The 23,120-nt window shown below is 38.8% G+C and overlaps 1 protein-coding gene across 1 annotated transcript in view; it reads right to left on the bottom strand.

Moving 5' to 3' along the window:
• Positions 1–23,120, bottom strand: part of KCNK2 (potassium two pore domain channel subfamily K member 2) — a 129,228-nt gene that overhangs the window by 98,827 nt on the left and 7,281 nt on the right. Inside the window, exon 3 of the mRNA XM_073335286.2 lies at positions 7,949–8,063. Within this exon, the coding sequence (XP_073191387.1) occupies positions 7,949–8,063 (115 nt within the window). The remainder of the gene's footprint in view (positions 1–7,948; positions 8,064–23,120) is intronic.

The raw sequence follows: 23,120 nt of genomic DNA on the forward strand, positions 1-23,120 counted from the left end.
GCCACCTTCTGCCTGCACCACCCCGATGAGTATTTGCAACAGGTTACTCTCCCCTTCCACACAGAAACATATCCCTGTCTGAAGCTCCATGACTTCTACTTAACCCTTTGCATTTCCAAGCCAGTAATAGAGGGAAGGTTCACTGCTGTGGCTTGATGGTGCCTTAACTGGAACCCTTGATAGAAAACTGAGGAAGGTTCTCTGGCTGGCAAAATCCCATCGGTCACATACTGCAAAGGTCACAATGCAGAAAAATTTAAATAACTTGAGGAAGAGCCAGAGAAGAATTTGACTATAAATCCACTGACATCAAGAGATTTACAAGGGGGATGAACTAGGCTTATGATGTGGCATATGTTAATTCAAAGTAGACAAGCCTAAAGAGTGTTCTTGGCATTTTTCCATTTTAAAAGTCCCTGAGTTCCTCATCAGCAGAAATTTTCAGACACACAAAGATAGGTAGTAGAGTGTTTTTCTGATAACATCTCATACAGTCCTAATCATATTCAGATTTCCCTTTGCAATTGAGTCTGGTAAGGTGAAGTTCACAGCTGTATAGAATCTACATTTGTTTGCATCTTTATTTTAAGAAATATCTATATACCAATTCCTTGTATGAAGTTAATTAGGCTCACACTTGGTGCTTTCTGACAGTAGGTTATTGCAACATCCTATTAATCTTTGACAGCCAGTTTCTGTAGCACTCAAGTAGAGGAATGCCCCAGAGGAATTTGCATCAGCAAAATTTAGTGCATTTATTCTAGGTTTGTTCAAGTGATAGCCTTGTATTGCAAAAGTCTGAACTATGCCAAGATGGAACAGAACATTTCTTGGCCAACTATTTTATATATTCTTGATCATTATGAAGTCTTAGCATGTATAACCAGGTAAACCAATACCAGCACTCCTTTGAAATGTAACATTTATACTGATCCTTGACAGCTCACTCACATGTTTATGGGAACAATATAAATGACCCCTCGTTCCAGGGCTTGTTCTAAATTGTGTGGATGTTTGGAGGGGAGATAAGTGTGGGTGGGAAGATGTTACTTCGTCTGTTTCATTTAAATTATATGGTGCCATTAAAAACTACACTGTATGCTTTTGCTGCTGGGTAGCACCAAAAATGAAAAAGAAAATAATTTGATGGAGATGAGTTCATGATACTACCTTGTCCAGCTGAGCCAAGGAGAAAGGTCATTTGCAAACTCAGATGTCTACAATGACTATTTGGCATTATACAATATGTTTGTGCTTTTGGTTACTGAGTTAACACATATTCCTTACAGCTGCAGTGAAAGTCTGCTAGCAAGGACAGTTAGCAGGACCATTTTATAACTGAGTCAAATCAATAAACTACACAACAAGAGTTGTTTAAAAAGTGCTGATTTCACAAAAAATACAATCATCCACAGAGTTACATTCTTCCACAGAGCTACATGTAACAGTCTTCATGATGAAGTTGTATTTGAACATATGTAGACCAGACATCTAATTACAAATGTGAAATTACAAAATTTAATTTTGTCTGCCAAATGCTAGTTCAAATCTGTAGACTAATGTGATCCGCCTTCTAGAATGCCAACAATTGTTTGCTATTTGCAATTGTTTCCTAAAACAGAAATAAAAAAAAAATCTCTGCATTTTATTTCAGGAAAATATGCATATTTCTTTATGCTTTATGATAACACTTGATATCTGTAATAAGAGTCTAGGGATTTGGAGCCAAAAAGCATGAGCATCTTAGTATTACAGTGTATTGGAAATTTAAGTTCATTATTGTCATGGATGGTATCAGTGCAAACTTTGGTGGCTTCAGGCACGGGATATGCATTTTCACCCAAGACATCAAGTTTCAGGTGCACATAATAACTCTGGATGGCAAGCCAGCCAGAACCCAAGTTGATGAGAAATGTAGAGGCTGGTGAAAAGAGAGTGAAAAGAAGACTGAGAGAATAAGGGAGAGAAAGAAATGGAACAATCTGCTTTGTTGACTTGGTTATAGAGGTTGCCAAGAAAATTCTTTGGCTGGGGCACCAATACACCTAAAAAGTATACTCCAGAGCTCAGTAGTTACCTGTGAAGCTCTGTGGAACCGTTAGATTCTTACATATGTGAGGACCTAAAAATAGGTGTGCAATGCAGCTGCAGCCAGTCCTTGAGACACCAGAGTCTACCCCACAACTGCTGTGTAAAATGTTACATTCTCTGGTGGTTTAAAAAATTACAGCTATTAAATATTATTCCTGTTGTTTGTGTAATTCTGATGCTTCAAGAAGTCATTGTCGACAGACTGGGGAAAAGGCGGCATTATTACAGCTGGCTGTGGTGGAGCTGGGATATTTGTTGGAGTCTACGGGCATTTTTTCATTATGAACGTTGTTACTGATGGATTTGTGTGATGAGAAAGCTGCCATAGGGAAAAAAGCCAAGTGAGCTCAAGGGACTGCAGAGGGTCTTGAAACTTTCACCTAACATGTTTCTTTTTACTTTTCTATATGTAGGTCTGACACTGGACTTCTGGAGAGAGAGTTCCCCTTTCCTCACCTGGTATCTAGTAGTGAATTTTCCTAGGATCTAAAATGTAAGGGTGCTTCTCATGGAGACAGGCCTATTAGTTCTTCTCCTTCCAGCTTCCTACCAAGAGCAGGCAAAACTGAATGTGCACAGGCAACAAGGATTGTCCAGAGCAGAAAGTAATGGTGAAAAAGCATTTTTCCGCCCTATCTGCAGCGCTACCTCAAGTTTGGTGTATTTCTTAACTTATTTTGTACAAAGGTCCTGGATCAAGAATGCCTTAATAGCATAGCTATAATGGGGAAAAGGAAGATACCTTATATTTTTCGTCATCCATAGTTCCCCAGGGAACTATGGTTAAACATGTGATCCAACCACCCTTTTTGATATGTCCCTCTATTGCTTACCTCTTTGCGAAGAGGTAACAGAGGGACATAGTTTCTATATGAAACTGAACAGGGAGAAATGAGTTCCAGGCAGCCATCATCTATTCTGTGTATATATCCCGAGTGGCCTTATTGTTTCCTATTTCTTTGCCATACCTGTAACAAAATCTTGCCCCCAGCAAGCACGGACCACCAGTGTTAGACTCTGAAGTCCCTTCTTGGGCCAGGATCTCACATTGCTGAACAAAGCTAAGACCAGTTCCTTCTGACATACTTCTCTCTACTTGCCACTACTCATACATTCCCTCTACTTGCCACTGAACATCAGCCATCTCTCAGCCATGCCCTCCCTGGCTCCTTTATGGTCCATTCTTGCTGGCTGACACGCTCAATTTTCACCCTCATCTCCCTCAGCAGCTGAGATTACAACTATCGGCTGGCTTTGCACTAGGGATTTCTGCACCCTTCACCTTTCTGCTGTTGGCAATAGGACCCTTCACTCACCAGCCTTGGGTGATGCTGAGCTGTTATCAAAGAGCTGTGTTTCCCCCAATGAGACTCCACCAGCCCCTGCCACACTGCTGTTGCAGTCAGACACAACCAACATAAAGGGTTCCTACATTCAAAATCTTGCTCTGCTCAAAGGGATACAGCAGAGACCACACGGGGCCATGGCATCTGCACCATCCTGCTCCTCTTCTCACACTTTTTTACAAGGCAAAGTCACCTATTTTTTTTTAAAAAACCCTAAAATTGAAATGTAATTAAAATTAAAAGTGTTAAACCCTGATCCTTCAAATAAATACTGGTGTGTTATCTTTGCTTTTTGTTTACTGGTTACTAATTCAGTAATTTTGGATACCCCAGTCAGAGAGCCATTAGTGAGATTTCGCTGCTGCTGCTTTCTTCTCCTCTCAGTCCAACCTCTCTCACCTAACTGCATACCTCAAATGAGAATTTCAAGTAATCACTAGCTTGACTTCTGGGTTTGAAAAAACTATCGCCCCAGGAACCCAGCTGCAAGGCACAGAGCTATAATGAATGCTGATAGCTTGTGCTTGCTTTGCCCACATCTTTCTGGGTTTGAGTGAATCTGAAACTGCAGATGAAATTCAAAGAATGTGAAACCATATGCATCAACAGCATCTAGAAAGTCTGTCAAAATCGGCATGGTTTGAACAGCTCTATCTACCTATGTATTCATGTTGCTCCATCACTACAGTATTTGAATTTACCCAATTGAAAACTTTTTTCCCCTTTAGTCCCTCTGCTTGTGTGGCAGAGAAAAAGGTTCAAACACCATGATGAATCCCTAATTATAGGTTTGTCAATCCCTCCAGGTAAGTGGTAGCCAGTCTACTTGACAGTGATGGATAAATATATAACAGGAATTGTATTCCTGGGAGAAGATTAAAACAAAAGTTCTATAGAGGCAAACCTTTCAGTTGCCTTAAGAATTCTGAGATGCCTAGATGCTACAGTGATGACTGTGGTAGAAATGATTCGATAAAGATCTATATAGATGAGCAATTAAGAAAATCAAGGAATGTGCTATCAGCTGTTACACTTAATAGCTATAATTTTCTGTAAATGGTAGTAATACCTTTTTCATGTATTCAAGTACATGGCTGAGGTATTGCTTGTTATTAAAGAATGAACAAATATAAGAAAATAATTATAAAGTTCCCTCTGGAATTCTGCATAGACTATCTGTAATGTTTGGTTGAGTCACCTGAAAACTCTTTAGGGATGTCCATGGCCTGCATTTTCAGTCTCATGAGCATTTAAAATATCAAGTTTGGTAACTGCCATCTGTCCCAAAATTGGCAGGAATGCCTCAGTTTCATCAAGTGATACTGAGTCCTGATATTACGGAGCCTGAAATACATTTAGGACAGAAATTCCTAAATGTATTTCAGGCTCTGTAATATCAGGACTTAGTATCACTTGATGACACGTCATCATGCTATAAGCAGTCAAATCACACACTGAGAATACTTTTTTTTTGCAGGACCAACAAAACTGCAGCAAAAAATGACACTAGTTCTGATTTCATCACTTCTCTCAGGGTTTTCATGGCAGCCAAATTTCCAGCACATCACAAGCCCTCTGCACCATCATCAATTTGCATCCCTTGCCTTGTCTACACTACTGGGATAAGTTGACCTAAGTTACGCTGCTCCAGCTACATGAACAATGTAGCTGGAGTTGACATAGCTTAGGTTGATTTACTGCGGTGTCTACACTGTGCTGCATCAACAGGAGACACTCTCCCGTTGACTTACCTTACTCCTCTCGTTCCAGTGGAGTACCGGAGTCAACCAGAGAGCACTCTGCCATCAATTTAGTGGGTCTTCATTAGACCTGCTAAATCAACCCCTCACTGCATCAACTGCAGCAGTGTCAATCCCCACAGTGTCAATCCTCTGTGTCACGATGAGATGATGCGGTGTCAAATATGTTACAATGTAAAGCCATGACTTTGGGAGGGGGTAACCAGCACATTTCAGAAGTGAGGATCATTTCTATTGCCTAATTCAGTTTAGTATGTAGTTTATTAATCTAGGAAGGATTAGAAAACAAAAGAACAAACAGTTCTTAATGTAGTGCCTGTATTACTTAGAAACAAATATAAGCTCTTGCGCAGGACAAGAGCTGGTCAGGAATTTTCCATCAGTGGAAAATGCAGTTTCTGCACATTTGAAATTTCTGAAGGATTATTTTGATTTTGCCAAAATGTTTTGATTTTCTGTTAGGAAAAGTGATACAAAATGTTTAATTTGGGGTCATTTCAACCCAAATCTAATTATTTTGGCTTATTGAACTGATCCAAAATGTTGCACTTGAAGTTAGTTCAGCATTAAACTGCATTTTCCTGTTGTGGCACATTGCCTCATGGGAGATATAATTCCGAGACCTAATACCCCCATTCTTTTCTATGGACCAGGCTTGCTGTCCAGAGTACTTCTCCTCTGTGCCTAAGCAGGATGGTACATTAAGGAAGTCATGTGGCTGCTTGAAAGGTCACCTGGCCTGAGAGTATATGGCCCTAGGAAAGAATTGGGGCATGGAACCTGAATTACAACTTCTATGTGCCACCATAGAGGAATGCAGTTTATTATAGAATTGACTCTAGATGAAACATTTTGGGACAGTTCAACAAACTGAAACAAAGCACATTTAGTTTCAGAAAAACCAAAATATTTTGTTTTGATAGCAAATGCCAAAATGAAATATTTCACCATTTCCAAATCTTTTATTTTAAATGTGTCATTCCACAAAAGTTTTTGATATTTCAATTCTTTGTCCTGATTTGGGTCACAAACAAACGGTTGAAATATCAGAATGTCCTGCAGGAAGGATATTTCGATTTCTCTCAGTTCTATTCAGGACTGTGCATGCCGGTTTATTTGGAACTAAATGCCTTATTTCTTCCTATTGTTTAAAATATTCAAAATAATAGGAAGAAATGAGGAATTTAGAAACAAAACCATAATGAACTAGAATAAGTTCTTGACCAATTCTAATACATATTACATCATTAAAGTGAGATTAATTTGAGGCAAAAAAGCCTATTGATATTAGATAAAGAAGGATGACTCAAGCCAATATCATAGCCTTGCTTCTGAATTCCCTTGATTTTGTTGGTATGCATTAGATTGACATTTATATTTTGATCATTTATTTTATGTTTCACTATAGGTGAAATCCTGGACTCATTGAAGAGAATATGAATTTTGCCATTGACTTCAATGGGCCAGGATTTCATTCTATATGCTGATTGTTTTGGTTGTTTATGACTTGCCAAAACATTACATACATACACATACATTATTATATAAATGCACATACACACACTCATGTATATGCACGGATATAAACTTACAGATAATAAATAGAGTATAAAATGCACCTATATAAAAAAGGAACTCAAGTCACCATATTAAACACAATTGAAGAGAGCATCCTTTTCCTGGAAGAAATGTATGTAAAGATTACATTACAATAAAAATGTTAACAGTGCTAAAATGATCTGCATAATTGCCTACATGCTGCATTTATAATTTTTTTTTAAATTAATAAATATTTTAGGGGTGCCAATTCTATCCCCTACGGACTTATCCCATAATTTAAAATATACAGGAGAACAAAAAGGACTGCCCATACATAAATTAATATCTAGGCTATAAGGAAGCTGCATTGTCTTGAGGTCAGAACAAAGGACTTAAAAAGTCAAATATTGTTTTTATTTACACCTGCACAGCAGAGCAATGGCTCTTAAGAGTTTGAAAGAGTCTAGGATGCCAACTGCTGAATAAGCATGTGACCACAGACAAATCATCTGGAAGCTCTGAGCTTCACTGACCCCAACAGGAACTTGCTGAAAAGCAAACCAAGCTGTTGCATGCTAGTCTGACTATCAAAACCATTTTTATAATGGACTTAGGGCTTGTCTTCACTACGGGGGTAAGTCAACCTAAGTTACGCTACTCCAGCTATGTGAATAACATAGCTGCAGTTGACGTAGCTTAGGTTGACTTACCCAGGTTTCTTCACTGCGCTGCATTGATGGGAGATGCTCTCCGGTGTACTTCCCTTACTATTCTTGGAGAGCTGGAGTACCAGGGTCAACCAGAGAGCACTCTGCCATTGATTTAGCGGTTCTTCACTAGACCCGCTCAATTGATCCCTGCTACATCGACTGCAGCAGTGTCCATCTCCCCGTAGTGAAGACCAGCCCTTAGTAAGGTTAAATTGAATCCCTAGAGATTTTTCATCTCTCTTGGAATTTATAAAGGACAACAATAAAAATGCTTGATTGTAGAGATTTGCAACTCTGCATGTCTCAATGGCTTAATGCACATATTTGATTTAAAATGTCTAATATTGAGCTATTTTGATAACACAGCTACTAAATTCAAATATACTTTGTCCTCACAAAACTGCCATAGTTACTATTAATCCCCACTGCCACCCACGCACACACATATTTAAAATTAAATTACAGCTCATGTACTGTAAAAATATAGTAAGTTGTGTCCTACCTATGGTGGTAATAACAGTGCCAGCGAAGAAGAAGGAACTTCCCAAGTCCCAGTGACTGATTTGAGATGTGTTTCTTAAAGGTATGATTCCTGCATTTATTGCTGACACTACGTGCTGCAAGTTTAAAAAAGATACTTGTCAATATTCATGAAACATAAACAATGATGTTAACATACATTATGCAGTAGATTCACAAAGATAAAGCCACTTATTAGATGTAAACAGCGAAAAAGAGAAAGGCTCATTTTGGTCAGTTGGAGTTTTGCCGTTGACTTTAATGAGGCCAGTATTTAATCCTTAGAGTAAATCTCAAACATAAAGGACCAATTTCTGCAGTCCTTGATGTCTACTGGAATTTTATTGTGTCAGGACTCCACAGTTGGACCTCAAGGCATCGAGCGCTTGATCCAAAGCCCACTGAAGTCAATAATAAGACTCTTATTGACTTCAATGAGTTTTGGATCACCCTAACTAGATGAAACAATTAGAATTAAAAATGTAACCCTTTCTCTGTATGCAGAAAAACACATATTACATGAACACTTTACATTTAGTTTCCCAACTACTGTTCACATTGACTCCATGGAACTATCTGCAAGTAAGGAAAGCAAGATTCGGTCCATAGTTTTAAAAAACAGAGCCACATCATCCCATCAGTTGTTAAGGAGAGATTCCCACTTATATCAGTGGAAAAGTCTGTTTTAAAATGCTGGTAAAATATGTCCCAGAGTAATTTTATGTCAAATAAATTCCAGTTAATTAAGAACATTCACAGAGGATAGAAAATGTAATAATTAAATATCTTTAATTGTATGATAAGGTTATTAAATCTTCAATATGATAACCACAAATTCAGAATTAAATATTATACAATAATTATCCATATAAGTTGACCTCTAGATTTATACTATTATATATGTAATACAGGTAATTACTGAAAATGTATTTCTCAAATACATCAGTTCTGTCAATGGAAATGAATGAGCACAATTATTGTGAAATTTACATTTTCACAAAAAATTCCCAGATCCTGCAGTGTCATCTCACTGAGATTTATCTTATCACAAAGAAGTCCCTGTGTAGCAGTTTCTAGTGCAGACCCATACCAGTATTTATTTTATTTTTAAACACCAAGAAATAATGCTATTTTAAAACTTATTAAACTGTTTTATGAAATATAAATTAAGGGTGTATTCTATAACATTCACTTAAAGCAGAACAAATTTTACAAGTGATCATTATAATGGTAATTGGTGTTTCAAAAACCAACAAACAGTACAATATTGAAGTGAATGTTTTAACTACCCAAGGCCTAAGCACAGGTATTGTGAACTTAGCTATTCCATATACTTATTCTGGAATAGCTCTCCATGTGGACATTCTTCCAGTGACTTTATTCCAGAATAATACAAAGTTAAGTAATTATTCCAGAATAAAATCACTTTTATTCTAACACACACTGGGGAATTATTCTAGAATAGAAAATTAATAAAATTAGAACTATTCTAGAATAGCTATGCCAGTCAATTTCTCTCCATATAGACAAGTCCTCAGAGCCAGCATGTTCAACTTGCTACTTTCAAAGGTCAGTTGCTTAAGTAGTAGCTGTTAGGAAGCCCAGGACTGCAACTATATGTCTTTAAAGGTTTTAATTTTGATTTGCTTTAAAAATAGCCATGGCAGATCTCAAAGGTCTGAAAATTCAGGTGTGTATCCAAAAGTTTGGATGCCTATTCATAACTTAACTCTAGTATGCTTTCCCCATCAGGGTGTTTCATTTCACAAGCACCCGCTCCTGTGAGCAGCTGCATACTGACCGCTCAGACAACAAGACTAGGTGTTTGTAATATGGAGCACCAGGGGGTGAAAGCAGAGCTGCAGGCTTTCTGCGCCCAGCCTCAAGGCAAGGGATCTCTTCCCCCATGCTACTGAAAGACAGGTTGTGTACAGGCACAGCTCTCCTCCCCTCTCACAGCGCCACAGTGAGAAGTCAGGGTGATTGTGGCTACTGCTCTGGGTTGGAGCTGAGATCAGAACTCCAGTGGATTGCAAGGCCACAGCTCTCCCCAACTCTAGATCAGAGAGAAGTGCTTTAACCCCAGTATAGGAACAGGGAATCCCAGGAAACCTTAACCTCCTTTTCCCTCACCTCCCATCCCCCAAAGAGACTAGCATATTTTAAAAGAGGTGACATACTATTATTATTAAATAGTAACACATAGAAATAATAATGTCTAGCTCTTACACAGTGCTTAATTATTAACCCCAATCATCACATTTTTAAAATAAGAAATGGAAGGCCCTTAAATGAAGATAAGGGGCAGGATTGTCTTCTTGCCTAATACTGGTGTAAATCAGAGTTACACTAGTGTAAAAATTGGTGAGAGAGAAGAATCAGGTCCAGTATCTGTAAATTGTATATATGCTTACTGACAGTGCTCAGAAGACATATAAACTACTGTGACTTAATATTATATTTATGGGGTTAGGGCATACATATAGAATCACAGAAATGTAGGGCTGGAAGGGACCTCAAAAGGTCACCTAACTCAGCCCCCTGCACTGAGTAGACCTAGACCGTCCCTGACAGGTGTTTGTCTAACCTATTATTAAAAACCACCAATTACGGGGATTCCACAAGCTCCCTTGGAAGCCTACTGAAGAGCTTAATTACCCTTACAGTTAGAAAGTTTTTCCTAGTATCTAACCTAAATCTCCGTTGCTGCAAACTAATTGTCTTGTCCCACCATTGGAAGACATGGTAAGCAATTTTCACAGTCCTCTTTACATATTTGAAGACTGTTATTAGGTCTCCCCTCAGCCTTCTCTTCTTCAGACTAAACATGCCCAGTTCTTTCAACCTATCCTCATAGGTCATGTTTTCTAAATCTTTTATCGTTTTTGTTGCTGTCCTCTGGACTGTCTCTTGAATTTGTCCATATCTTTCTTACAGTGTGGTGCCAAAAACTGGACGCAGTGCTCCTGCTGAGGCCTCACCAGTGCTAAGTAGAGCAGAACAATTACCTCCCATATCTTACATACAACACTCCTACGAATACATTCCAGAATGACATTTGCCTTTTTTGCAAGATCATGCTATTGATTCACATTCAATTTGTGGTCCACCATAACCCCCAGATTCTTTTCTGCAGTACGACTGCCTAGCCAGTAATTTCCTATTTTGAAGTTGTGCATTTGATTTTTCCTTCCTCAGTGAAGTACTTTGCACTTGTCTTTATTGAATTTCAACTTATTGATCTCAGACCAATTCTCCAGTTTATCAAGATCATTTTGAATTTTAATTCTGTCCTCCAAAGTGCTTGCAACCCCTCCCAAGTTGGTGTCATTCACAAATTTTATAAGCATATTCTCTACTCCAACATCCAAGTCATTAATGAAAATGACTGTGGGACTTCACTTGATGTGTCCTCCAAGTCTGACACTGAACCATTGATAACTACTCTTTGAGGAGAGTTTTTCAACCAGTTGTGCACCCACCTTATAGTAATTTCATCTAGCCTATATTTCGTTAGTTTGCTTTTGAGAATGTCATGTGGGAATCTCATCAACAGAACTTGGTCCAATAACAGACATTACCTCACCCACCTTGTCTCTCTAATATCCTGGGATTGACACGGGTACAACTACACTACATATGTGGAACTGTGTCAAACCTTTCTAAAGTCAAGCTGTAATATGTCTACTGCTTCCCCCTGTCCACTAAGCCAGTTACCCTGTCAAACAAGGAAATTAGATTGGTTTGGAATTATTTGTTCTGAACAAATGCATGTTGACTATTACTTATCACCTTATTATCCTCTAGATACTTACAAACTGACTGTTTAGCAATTTGTTCCAGTCTCTCTCTAGGTAGCAAAGTTAGGCGGATTGGTCTATAATTCCCCAGGTCCACCTTTTTTGTCCCTTTTTAAAATAGCTATAGTTCAGATTGTAAATATATCGAGTAAACAAAATTCAGAATTCACTGTTGGATTGAATCTGGACAACACGGCCTTGTGTACATTAGCACATTCTACATCAGTTAACAGTAATGAGTGAACCTGGTATTGATCACTGTTTAAATGTTAGTGTAAAAAGACAAACTATTTTAAGCAACATGCCAAAAAGATCTGTTATACTAATTTAGTTATGCAATAATAGTACTATACAAATAGTCCTTTTGCTCTTGGAAATTTTGTTGTACTACATTCAGACCACACTTCGGGGTGCAGCATGGTTTCACTTCAATGTGAAAGGGTTTTGATCATAACATACTTCCTAGTGTGTATGTGATGTGGTAAAGCAGGAGATCAATACACTTTTATGGGACTATCCATGAAGTGTTGTGGTTCTTTCGTATTGCAGTAACACTGTACAGAGCAATGCACATGTTTTTAAGCAGTTTTACCAAGACTGACCTTTCTAATGTGATAGAGGCAAAATGTTTTCTGCACTTTTTACTGTACATCATTCTCTCTTATATATAAGGTCTGTTCATCTGTAAAATATGAGGATACATTAACACTATCAATGTCATACCTATGGTACACTGCAGTTGATGACCACATCAAGAGATCTCTCCCTTGGTCAAAAGGGTACAACTTGAAGATGTTTTTAGTCACAAAGGGACAAGAGATGCCAGTCTCCATTATGCACTTGTTAAATTTTAAAACAAACAGTTTTGTGCTTTCTCCAGTGCTGCCCTTCACGCTTGGAAGGAGCTCTCTGTAAACCTCCGCAAAGCCCCATGATTATCCACCTTCAAATCCCTCCTCAAAACTCTCCTTTGCTGTGATGCCTACAAAAAACCTGACTGTTTTAAGCTGTCGGTATGCAAAGACCACGGCCTGTGATGCAGACCAGTATTGTTTCCTTGTCCTTCCACATCTGTCTGTCTGTCTGTCTGTCTCCAGCTGTCGGACATAAATTGTAAGCTCTTTGGGTCAGGCATCATCGTTTTGTGTTCTGTGTTTGTACACAGTCTAGCACAATGAGGTCCTGGTCCACGACTAAGGCTCCTCAGTGCTACAGTAATATAAATAATAAATAATAATATCTCCAGTTGATATAAATCCACATAGTTCCCTACATTTCAGAACTGGGAATGTGGTTCAAAGCATCCAATATAGTCTTCGACATCTCTCTTTTTAATGTGTCTGCCCTACTGACCACAAAGTTACCTAGAACCATGGTTCCCAAACCTTTTAGTACTTAGAGATATTTTGGCTCCTCAGAACAAAATACAATATTTTTACTGACTCAGGAACCAGATTCAATAGTTCAAGAGACTAGAGTCAAGAGGCACACTAAAGTTTAGACAGTTTTGTGACTTTTTTCAACTATATGATGTATGCTTAATGATAGAAGCCAATCTAATCCAGGTTTTTTCAAACTACAATTTGAAAATATGGATTTGTGGCATGTTTGGACACAGCCTAAGATTTTACCAACAAGGATGGGCCTGGTTCAAACTTCACAGTTGCACAATTGGTTGAATCTCTGATAGCACCAGACATAAGTCAGTTTCCAAGTTTAAGCTATTTCTCTGTTTAATTTTCACAGAAATCATTGCTGAAAATCCAGACTCACAGAAGCAGCATTTTCATAGCTTCATTACTGAGCTCTCTGTATTCTACTCTAACAAAAATCCAGAATTCCTGGTTTGCTCGATTTGAAAACTTGGTCTTCAGTGTATGATTACTTGATAATTCTAAGAGACTTTCTTGAGCCAAGATACTTAATGTTGGAATGGAGTCAACAATTACCGAGAACGGGTTCAGAATCCAATCAGTATCCGGAGATTAATGTTCAACGCCAAGAAAATATTAATCAAAATGGGAATACAAGACAGAAAAATTAGTTAATCTTTGGTCTTTAATGACATTTTGATTACTTTCATTTTGTTCTTTTAAAAAGTCTGATAACATTGGAAACATCTCAATAATTCCCTTTTCAATGTGATATCACCAAAGACAACGTTTCTTCGTGAATCCCTTGCTCTTCTCTTTTAAATCTGGTATATTTGTACTTCCACCTTGAAGTGTTAGGTTCAGTGCATTCAATTAGCCAAATACGTCCATTACGTAAATCAAGAAGTCCACATTACATGTGTAATCTGGAAAGTCTGTTTTCCCAAGGGAGAAATCCTCATTTCATTATGCAATTCAAAGAGGGTTGTAACACTTTCCCACAGCCCCACCACCAGACCTCCCTGTGAGTGGGCTCAGAGCTCATCTAGTCACACGGCATACTAAAACAATGTGTGTGTATTGCCTGGGATTGTACAAAATTAACCATTTTAATAACAATTTTAAGGGCCTCATGTACTTCAGGTTGCAACTTTTTTTGATGCCAAAGCTTGGCATTGAATTATGCTGTGTATCCAGACTGCTGCCGATGCCACTTTATTTGTGCTGAACCTCCACTGGTCTTTCTGGTCATAGCTGCTGCCTCGTCAGTGCAAAACCCCACTTATATAGCCCAGTTGAGACTTTCCTCTGCTATGAATTGGATCTTGAATATTTGCTCAGTGGTTGTTTGAGTTGGGATTTCTTCGCAAAATAGAAGTTCTTCAACTATTGGACCAGCTGTGACAAATCTCTCATAACATAGAAGCTTAGCCATATTGGCTATGTGTGTGGATTCATCAAGGTGCAGTGCAAAATATTGACTCTTCTTTCCTTGGTCTATCAGCTTGGTCTATCCTGGACATTTTCTGCAAGGTCATCCATCAGTGCATTGACAGATGGCATTATGTGACATAGGAATGGTTTTCATGGCTGTGAGCTTGCTAATCATAATTCTATACATCTACTATTGCTGGAAGTAGAAGGGTCTTGCTATGGTACATGCCTGTTTGCATTCTGCACTTTGCATGGCTACAATATAAGATGCTCCTATGGCTCTGTGAGGAGCAATTGTTTCTTTAGACAGGACTTTTTTTATTCCCAAACAACAGGGGCTCCCCCATGAACCATTTGTGGCTCCCCAAGGGAGCAATGGCTGACAATATGGGAATCACTGACTTAAAATAATAGTATAAAACTTCTGTTGATTTCACTGGGGCCAGAATTTCACCCTTAATATACAAATTGCAAGATATTTATTGCCAATGCCTATTTATCTTTGATTCTGTTTTCCATTTTATTTTGTCAGTCTTCTGCCTTTCCCCTTGACTGCTGCCTTGCTGTAATAACAGTGAAAGCATAGTCATTTCATTTGTCACAAGTTTGGCATGACACTGCCATCTTTACTTACAATTTTTTTTTCCTGTCAACTTTGTCCTTCATTGGCGCAGCCCTACTTATCCCGTGGTGTAATTAAGTCTGTGTATCTCTAGCGGTGCTGTATCACTTTCCTTTAGCCTGAAAAAGTTAGAATCATGGAAATTCTGTATAATCTGTACTTTTATCATCACTGACTCCAATTTATTCCATTCAGCCTCTTGAGATGGTTTACAAGATTTTAACAGGACGGTTCCCGGACTTAACTTTACTACTATAAATTGTAAAATGTGATCAGATTAGTAGACTAAATTATTTTTTCTGTGTTACCATAATTCAAATTCTGACTTAAAACTCACCTCTGCTGCACTGCCTATAAACCACTCAACAGTAGCTAGGCCATTGGTGTGCTGACACTTCCACTTATTGAGCTAGTTAGGATTGTTTCTCTGGTTACCTTATCCCCCTCAATTTATTTGTTTATCCATCTGTTATGGTCTCATCATATGGTGCCGCGAGACTGTAAACTCATTGAGCCAGGGACTCTCTGTTTATTATGTCTGTGTGCAGTGCCTAGCACAATGAGACTGGTTGAAGGCTTCTATGTGCTACCATAATATAAAATAATAAAATAATAATAATTAATAAATACAGTAATAGTATTCAGAATAGTTTGTTCACAACTTACTGTTCTTTAATTCTTTTTTTCATGGTTACATTGTGTTCTATTTCTTGGCAGTAAAGAGAATTGAGGTAAAATTTTCCAAAGTGTCTAAGTGACTTAGGACCCTAACGCCCATTTTCAAAAGCAGTATAACCACCTTAGCAGCCTACGTGAGTTGCCGAGCTCCTAAGTGCCAATATAACTTTTGAAACTGAGACTTAGGCTCCTAAGTCACTGAGGAACTTTTTGAATTTTTGCCTGAAAACTCAGTCTGTAGCTTTTCTACTTGAAATACGAGCGGTGCCAAAAACAAAGCACTGTCAACTTTGAATACTCTTTTAAATTCAGTATCCACTCTGTATCCATCCTTTAGCTATGCAGCCATCTCAAAAGGGTCAATATCCACATACGGAATCTTCCCCAAAGTCATCCACTCCCACAGTGTTACTCCAAATGCCCACACATCACTAGCACTGGAAAATTCATTGTTAACAAAGCTTTGAGGAGCCATCCACCACACTGGCCTGCTTTCATTATCTCCCAGATAAAGATAATTCATGGGAAATAGGTCTCGGGATAGCGCATTGTAAGTAATCTTAACCTGAAGTGAATCATCAATGACCCAGTTTCTAGTAGCCAGGTCTTTGTGAGTGACCTCCCTTCTGGCTAAATAGTTCATTCCACGGGCAATATGAGTAGCCATATGAATAAGATCCTGCTGGGAAATTGCCTGAGGAGTGTTGGCCTCTACTAACCTGCACTGGCTCAGGATCAGTTTAAGGTTCCCCCAGTTCATGTAAGGCAACAGCACTATGGGTTTCGCTGCATCTTCTATACAGACACGGATGATAAGGAATAGGTTCCTATGAATTCCCTTTATACAGTAATTTTAGAAACTTTTTTCTTACTAATACATTGCACAGTCATTAATTTGTCCTTTTCATACTGCAACACATTGGGATCATATAGGAATCTGTATCTAGAGGCTGTCTCAGGTTTGCCTGATAGCCTACCATACACAACTGTGTGAATAGACAGCTAAAACTAGAGACAAAGTTTCAGCCTTCTAAAGCAGCAAGTTCCCCCTGTACAAAAACAAGACAACTGTCCTAGTTCCAGAGTTCCACCTAATCAGTGTCTTCAGTAAGGCAAAAATGGAGCAAGTAGTATTGAATGCAAGCAGTGAATATTTGCATTTGTCTGCTTTAGCTACTATGCTTTTATGAAACGATGTAGTATATAATCATGAGTACTCATCAGAAACAAACTGGTATTGTTTCAACTAGAAACAATACAGCTCTATTCTAGCACTGCACTAGTCCGGCTGAGTAGTTAAATCCTTGACTATCTATCCAGAGATAAAAGTGAAACCATCTTAAAATATCTTTCTGATTAAATACAGAAAACATACTGTTTTGTTCCCACTGATTTCTCAGCAATCAAAAGTAGCTTGTGGTTCCTGGCAGTACATAAACAAGGGACCAATGCTAGGAATAGTCATGAGGCACTACCTAGACACAGGAAGTTTAGCAGCATGTTGGATTCAGCAGATGGATCCCCTCAGATAGACTGGTGGTCCGTTCTGAAATAGGGACTGGACCAGACTGTTGACAGGGATCTTTTACAGCAGATCAAGTCCATAATGCAGATTCCTCTACGCTACGGTGTTGTGCATCAGGGATACAGGCAGAGATGGCATGCTTGACTATGGAATGAAGCAGATAATAGCATCCAGAAATTTATTTTTAGCAAGAATGGAGTAGACAGGATCTAGGAAAGGGAGAGGCACCTGCATGGAAATTAGGGAACACAAGAAGGTGGGGAAACAAAAGGAGAAAAATAGAAATAGGCCACAATTCAACAAGGTGGGACAACTCATATGGTTACAGTTAAGAATGAGCTGAAGTGCTTTGACTGGCAGGGCATGCATGGAGGTGGAGGCACAAAGTCCAGTACCTGGGGCTTCCATGTGTAAACTGCCTTAAGTGAGACACCTCAAATTGTTCCCAACACTCAACAAAGAAGTTATATGTACCCTTGATATTTGCACTTCCTTATGATCTTCAGTTCTCAAGTGCTCCAGAATGGCCTTGTATATAAAAAAACTGATGCAACTGCAGTTCGAATTGCCAAAAGAATATCCTGCAGCATCAGTTTTTTACAGACAAGGTCTTTCAAGGTTTTCAAGCCTAACACCTGCTGCTTGCAAGCTGGGAACCAGCCAGAGCACGGTGTGTTGTTTTGTGTGGTGTGGGGCTATCAATGTTAACAACCACCCACCTTAAATCCCCTGGAAAAAGAAAACTGCCTGCATGGTAGCTGTGCAAAATAGAATATCCCACAGAAATGGTGCCCTTAATTTTGTGGTTAAAATAAATGATCTAATTTTAATAAATCAAGCTTATGAATCTCAGATTTACAAAGTATATTTCAGGACCTACACAAACCCTGTGTCTCAGTCAGGGACATATTATGATAGCTCCAGAAATGACACAGCAAGAAGCGTTTTAAGCTTTTTAATACCTGGAAGAGAAACAAGAAATCCTACTTAATCATTTTAACTGCATAATAGTTTTCTATTGAATCTGAGAGGTTGCATCTGAAGGAGCCTACTGGCTAAAATTAAAGAACACCCTTCAGAAAATGCAACAGCATTGGTTTCCTGGGACTAAGAGACAAGATGTGAAACATTTTATGCATGGAACAGAAAGTCAATTAAAGGAGAGGTGCAGTGTAGTGAAAAATATATTCTAGTTACATCTAGTTACAAAAAAGAGTAAAAAGAGCTAAAATAAGTGTTTAAAGTGTTAAATATTTTTAAAGAGGAAATTAATCACATAGGAAGCAGTTATGATGAAAGTTAAGGCACAAGAAATGCAGCTCCAGTTATTTTTATAACACCCACAATCATAAGAGGCTTTTCTCAGAAGACAAAGAGAAGACAGATTCCTACCTAAAAGAGTTCACAGTCTAAATGGTGAATGCATAGACAAGGGAGATTTTAACCAACACAAGGTTAGGGTGAAAACAGACATAGGTTATGGAAATATGATGACAGGGACCCTAGCCTTGCAAGCTAATCTGCGGAGGTGGATCTCATGGGGAACACCATACAGATCACCTTGTGGGAATGGGGTCATAGTCACTCAGGTTAGATACATCCAGGTGATTCACAAAATATTTCTAAAAACATGAACTCATATTTTGTAGGAACTCAGTTTTCAGGAAGAACCTGCATACTTCGGAGCAAGCTGGATTTAAAATTCTGTGGCAGAGTCCTTCACTACAGGGGCACTTTGGTGCAGCAGACGAGACTCTGTGGCATCTTCATTTACATTTTAAAAAGTAGGTTTTTCCTGAATTAAATAAGAAAATTAATACTACACTCAGTGCCTTTGACCCCCGTGTTGTTTATTTTGATATTACATTCCCTACCAGTTTGTGATGTGGGATAAGCACATGTGTAGGATGTGTCTGCTAAAAGAATCAGCAGTGAAATATAGTCATTAACATTACTGACATCTTTAGTTTTAAGTCTTAAGGTACATTTAGTTAAAGTGTAATCTGTAGGTTTCAGCGTTAACATACTGAGATAACTGGAGCAGTTGACACTTCTCTGCAATATTATTTCAATCTGTGCAGGCTCCAATAGGCACCTTAACACTGTGCTCTGTTCAGGCATAAGGCAGTAGAGGAGATGGCAGAATGCAACAGGGAGGAAGGAATGAGCAAAATATCTTTTTTCACTCTAGCTGGCTCCTAGGATTCATACAGATTGATTGTTCCTCACAGCTATGAAGCAACCCAGCAGTCAGCCCTGGGCAATCCGCTTTGGCTCACACCCCACTTGTTGGGACACACCAGTCTAAGGTATTTTAACCAAGGGATGACATTTCTTTTATTTACAACATTTTAATGCTTATGAGTTATATTACTTTTCCGTTGAATATAAACAGATTTTGTTGGGTTTTATTTTATAAGGGCCTACCTTAGAAGCTGAGCTTCACTTAATTGGGTAGCATTTAAATAAAAAGTTCTACTCATTTCTCTAATCAATTTTCTCTTTGGCAGGAGATGACAAAGTAGAGCTCTTATTGCCAAGTTCTCACTCTACTCAGGCATCCCAAAATACATTGCAGTGCTGACTTCATTCTCTCTTAGGAATAACTCTAGAGTAAGGAAGCAACCTATGGGCTGGGAAGCCAATCCATTTTTCCCCAATAGACAAGTGTGTTGAACATTCTCATTTTTATATTCTGAGAGGTATATATTCTGTAGGGTATAGAATACTGGATATAAAATAAGAATACTGACAATGCTAGGAAGTTGTTGACTACACAATTCAGTCGGACTCACCTTTCCCCACAGACAGACATTCTGCACTTCCATTTATTGTCTGTGTGGAGCAAGAACTCAACATATTAACGAAAGCAACCAAAAAAAGTGTGTGTGTGTATATATATATAAAATGATACTATAATAATACTGTGTGTGTGTGTGTGTGTATATATATATATATATATATATATATATATATATATATATATAATGATACTATAGTTTCACCTGAGGATTGGCCAAAAATAGGCTGATCATTAGAGATGTGTATTGTCGAATGTCTTCAAAACTCTGTTACTGAGCATGTGTGCACAAGTACAGGAGGGGATTCTACCAGATACTTTGCATCTGAGATTGCAAACTGCCTCAAACATTTTCAAATTTTCAGCAGCTGGTATACTATAGGGAACAATCCTACACTAGATCTAAATAGATTTTTTCTATCTCTGATTCCTGTAGTTCTTTGTATACCAGTTGCTAGAGAACACTTTTATTCTGTTGTATGGCAATTCTTTGTTAAGTTGGCCCTACCACACAACGCAAGATGCTCAGACTGAGCAACAACAACAAAAACACCTCTCAGGTTATTTACAGAGCTTTTGTTCAGCCAAAAAACGACACAGCAGCAAAGTCTCTGGCCACATTCCCTTCATGCAGTTTAGTAGTCTGCAAACTCTAAACAAGATTTAAAAAAACTGAACAAAACATAAGCAAGACAGATCTTGCATCCCTAGAGCTCTCCATCCTGACTTCAGCAAACCCATCTTTTTCTCTCCTGATAATAGCTGAGTCCCTTTTAAAGACCCTCTCAACTGAAACTTTGAAACCCTAGGTTTTAATCTAAAAAATGAACAGCTGTCTGGCTTTTTTTGTGCCTCTTCCTATAGGGACCACTAAAAGGTAGTATAAAGTATAATAGCAAGCTCCCCTCTAAAAGGCACACATCCCATCACGTGCTGCTGTACATTGCCAACTTGATTGTTGCCATGCTCAACATATGGTGTACCAGGTGATATTACCTGTAATATTGATTTACGTTAGACTGGCCTAAAATGGCACCGAAAGTTGGCATCCAGTGTTTGAACCCTAACCCCACTGACTGCAGAGCCATTGTGCCTATGGTTGTGCATGTTTTATGCCTTCAGGACTTAGGCAATATCTCAAAAATCGTTATGCATCTTGATTCAGCACCGAGGGTCACATATTGCTGTACTTCATCTCAGACAGGTTTATATTACAGGATACAGAGCAGAAAACTGGCATGGTTTCCACTTAAGATGGTTTGCAGCACTGGATCATGGAAGTTAGAGATGGAAAAATTAATTGATGGCAATTAATTGATCTTTGACTACTAGCGGTAGATATGCCCAATGGCCTGTGATGGGATGTTAAATGGGGTGGGATCTGAGTTACTACAGAGAATTCTTTCCTGGGTGTCTGGCTGGTGAGTCTTGCCCACATACTCAGGGTTTAGCTGATCACCATATTTGGGGTCGGGAAGGAATTTTCCCCCAGGGCAGATTGGCAGAGGCCCTGGAGGGTTTTCGCCTTCCTCTGCAGCGTGGGGCATGGGTCACTTGCTGGAGAATTCTCTGCACCTTGAAGTCTTTAAACCATGATTTGAGGACTTCAATAGGTCAGACATAAGTTAGGGGTTTGTTACAGGAGTTGGTGGGTGAGATTCCGTGGCCTGCATTGTGCAGAAGGTCAGAGTAGATGATCATAATGGTCCCTTCTGACCTTAAAGTCTATGATTCTATGATTAAATCCGTCTCTCTGCCAAAGCAGGAGTGATACCACTGGACTGGGCTGACCCTCCCTCCCACCCCTAACATTTGTTAGCAAAAGCCAGTTCATTGTTCTTAGGCAGCTATTTCACCAAAAAGGTGAGAGTGTCCCATTTCATTAGCCTTTTATATATCCTAAACTGAATAACATTTGTCCATTTTCTCATGCTTCATATCAAAACATATAGAAAAGTGGAATACATTCACACTCAGTACCCTGGAGTGATCCATACCCTCCCATGAAACTGTAAAAAGACAGTCTTCCAGGAATTCAAGCCAGCCAAGGAAACTGTGGGTGCTGAATAGTTGGCATTAATACAGTCTTGTTACCACAAAAGAACTGCTGTGGGGTATTTTGGATATTTTCTGATACCATGGCCTGAGTGCATTATATTGTATTATAACAAGTTGTCATAAATATAAAGGGAAGGGTAACCACCTTTCTGTATACAGAACTATAAAATCCCTCCTGGCCAGAGGCAAAACCCTTTCACCTGTAAAGGGTTAAGAAGCTAAAATAACCTCGCTGGCACCTGACCAAAACGATCAGTGACGAGACAATATACTTTCAAAGCTGGAGGGCGGGTGGGAGGGGAGGGGAACAAAGGGTCTGTCTGTCTGTGTGATGCTTTTGCCAGGAACAGAACAGGAATGGAGTATTAGAACTTGTTAGTAAGTAATCTAGCTAGAAATGCATTAGATTTCCTTTTGTTTAAATGGCTGGTAAATAAGCTGTCCTGAATGGAATGTATATTCCTGTTTCTGTGTCTTTTTGTAACTTAAGTTTTTGCCTAGAGGGATTCTCTGTGTTTTGAATCTGATTACCCTGTAAGGTATTTACCATCCTGATTTTACAGAGGTGATTCTTTTACTTTTTCTTTAATTAAAATTCTTCTTTTAAGATCCTGATTGCTTTTTCATTGTTCTTAAGATCCAAGGGTTTGGGTCTGTGTTCACCTATGCAAATTGGTGAGGATTTTTATCAAGCCTTCCCCAGGAAAGGAGGTGTAGGACTAGGGGGAATATTTTGGGGGGAAGATGTCTCCAAGTGGGCTCTTTCCCTGTTCTTTGTTTAACACGCTTGGTGGTGGCAGCATAGGGTTCAAGGACAAGGCAAAGTTTGTACCTTGTGGAAGTTTTTAACCTAAGCTGGTAAGAA

The sequence above is a fragment of the Lepidochelys kempii genome, chromosome 3 (assembly GCF_965140285.1).
Source record: "Lepidochelys kempii isolate rLepKem1 chromosome 3, rLepKem1.hap1, whole genome shotgun sequence".
Lineage (NCBI taxonomy): Eukaryota > Metazoa > Chordata > Testudines > Cheloniidae > Lepidochelys > Lepidochelys kempii.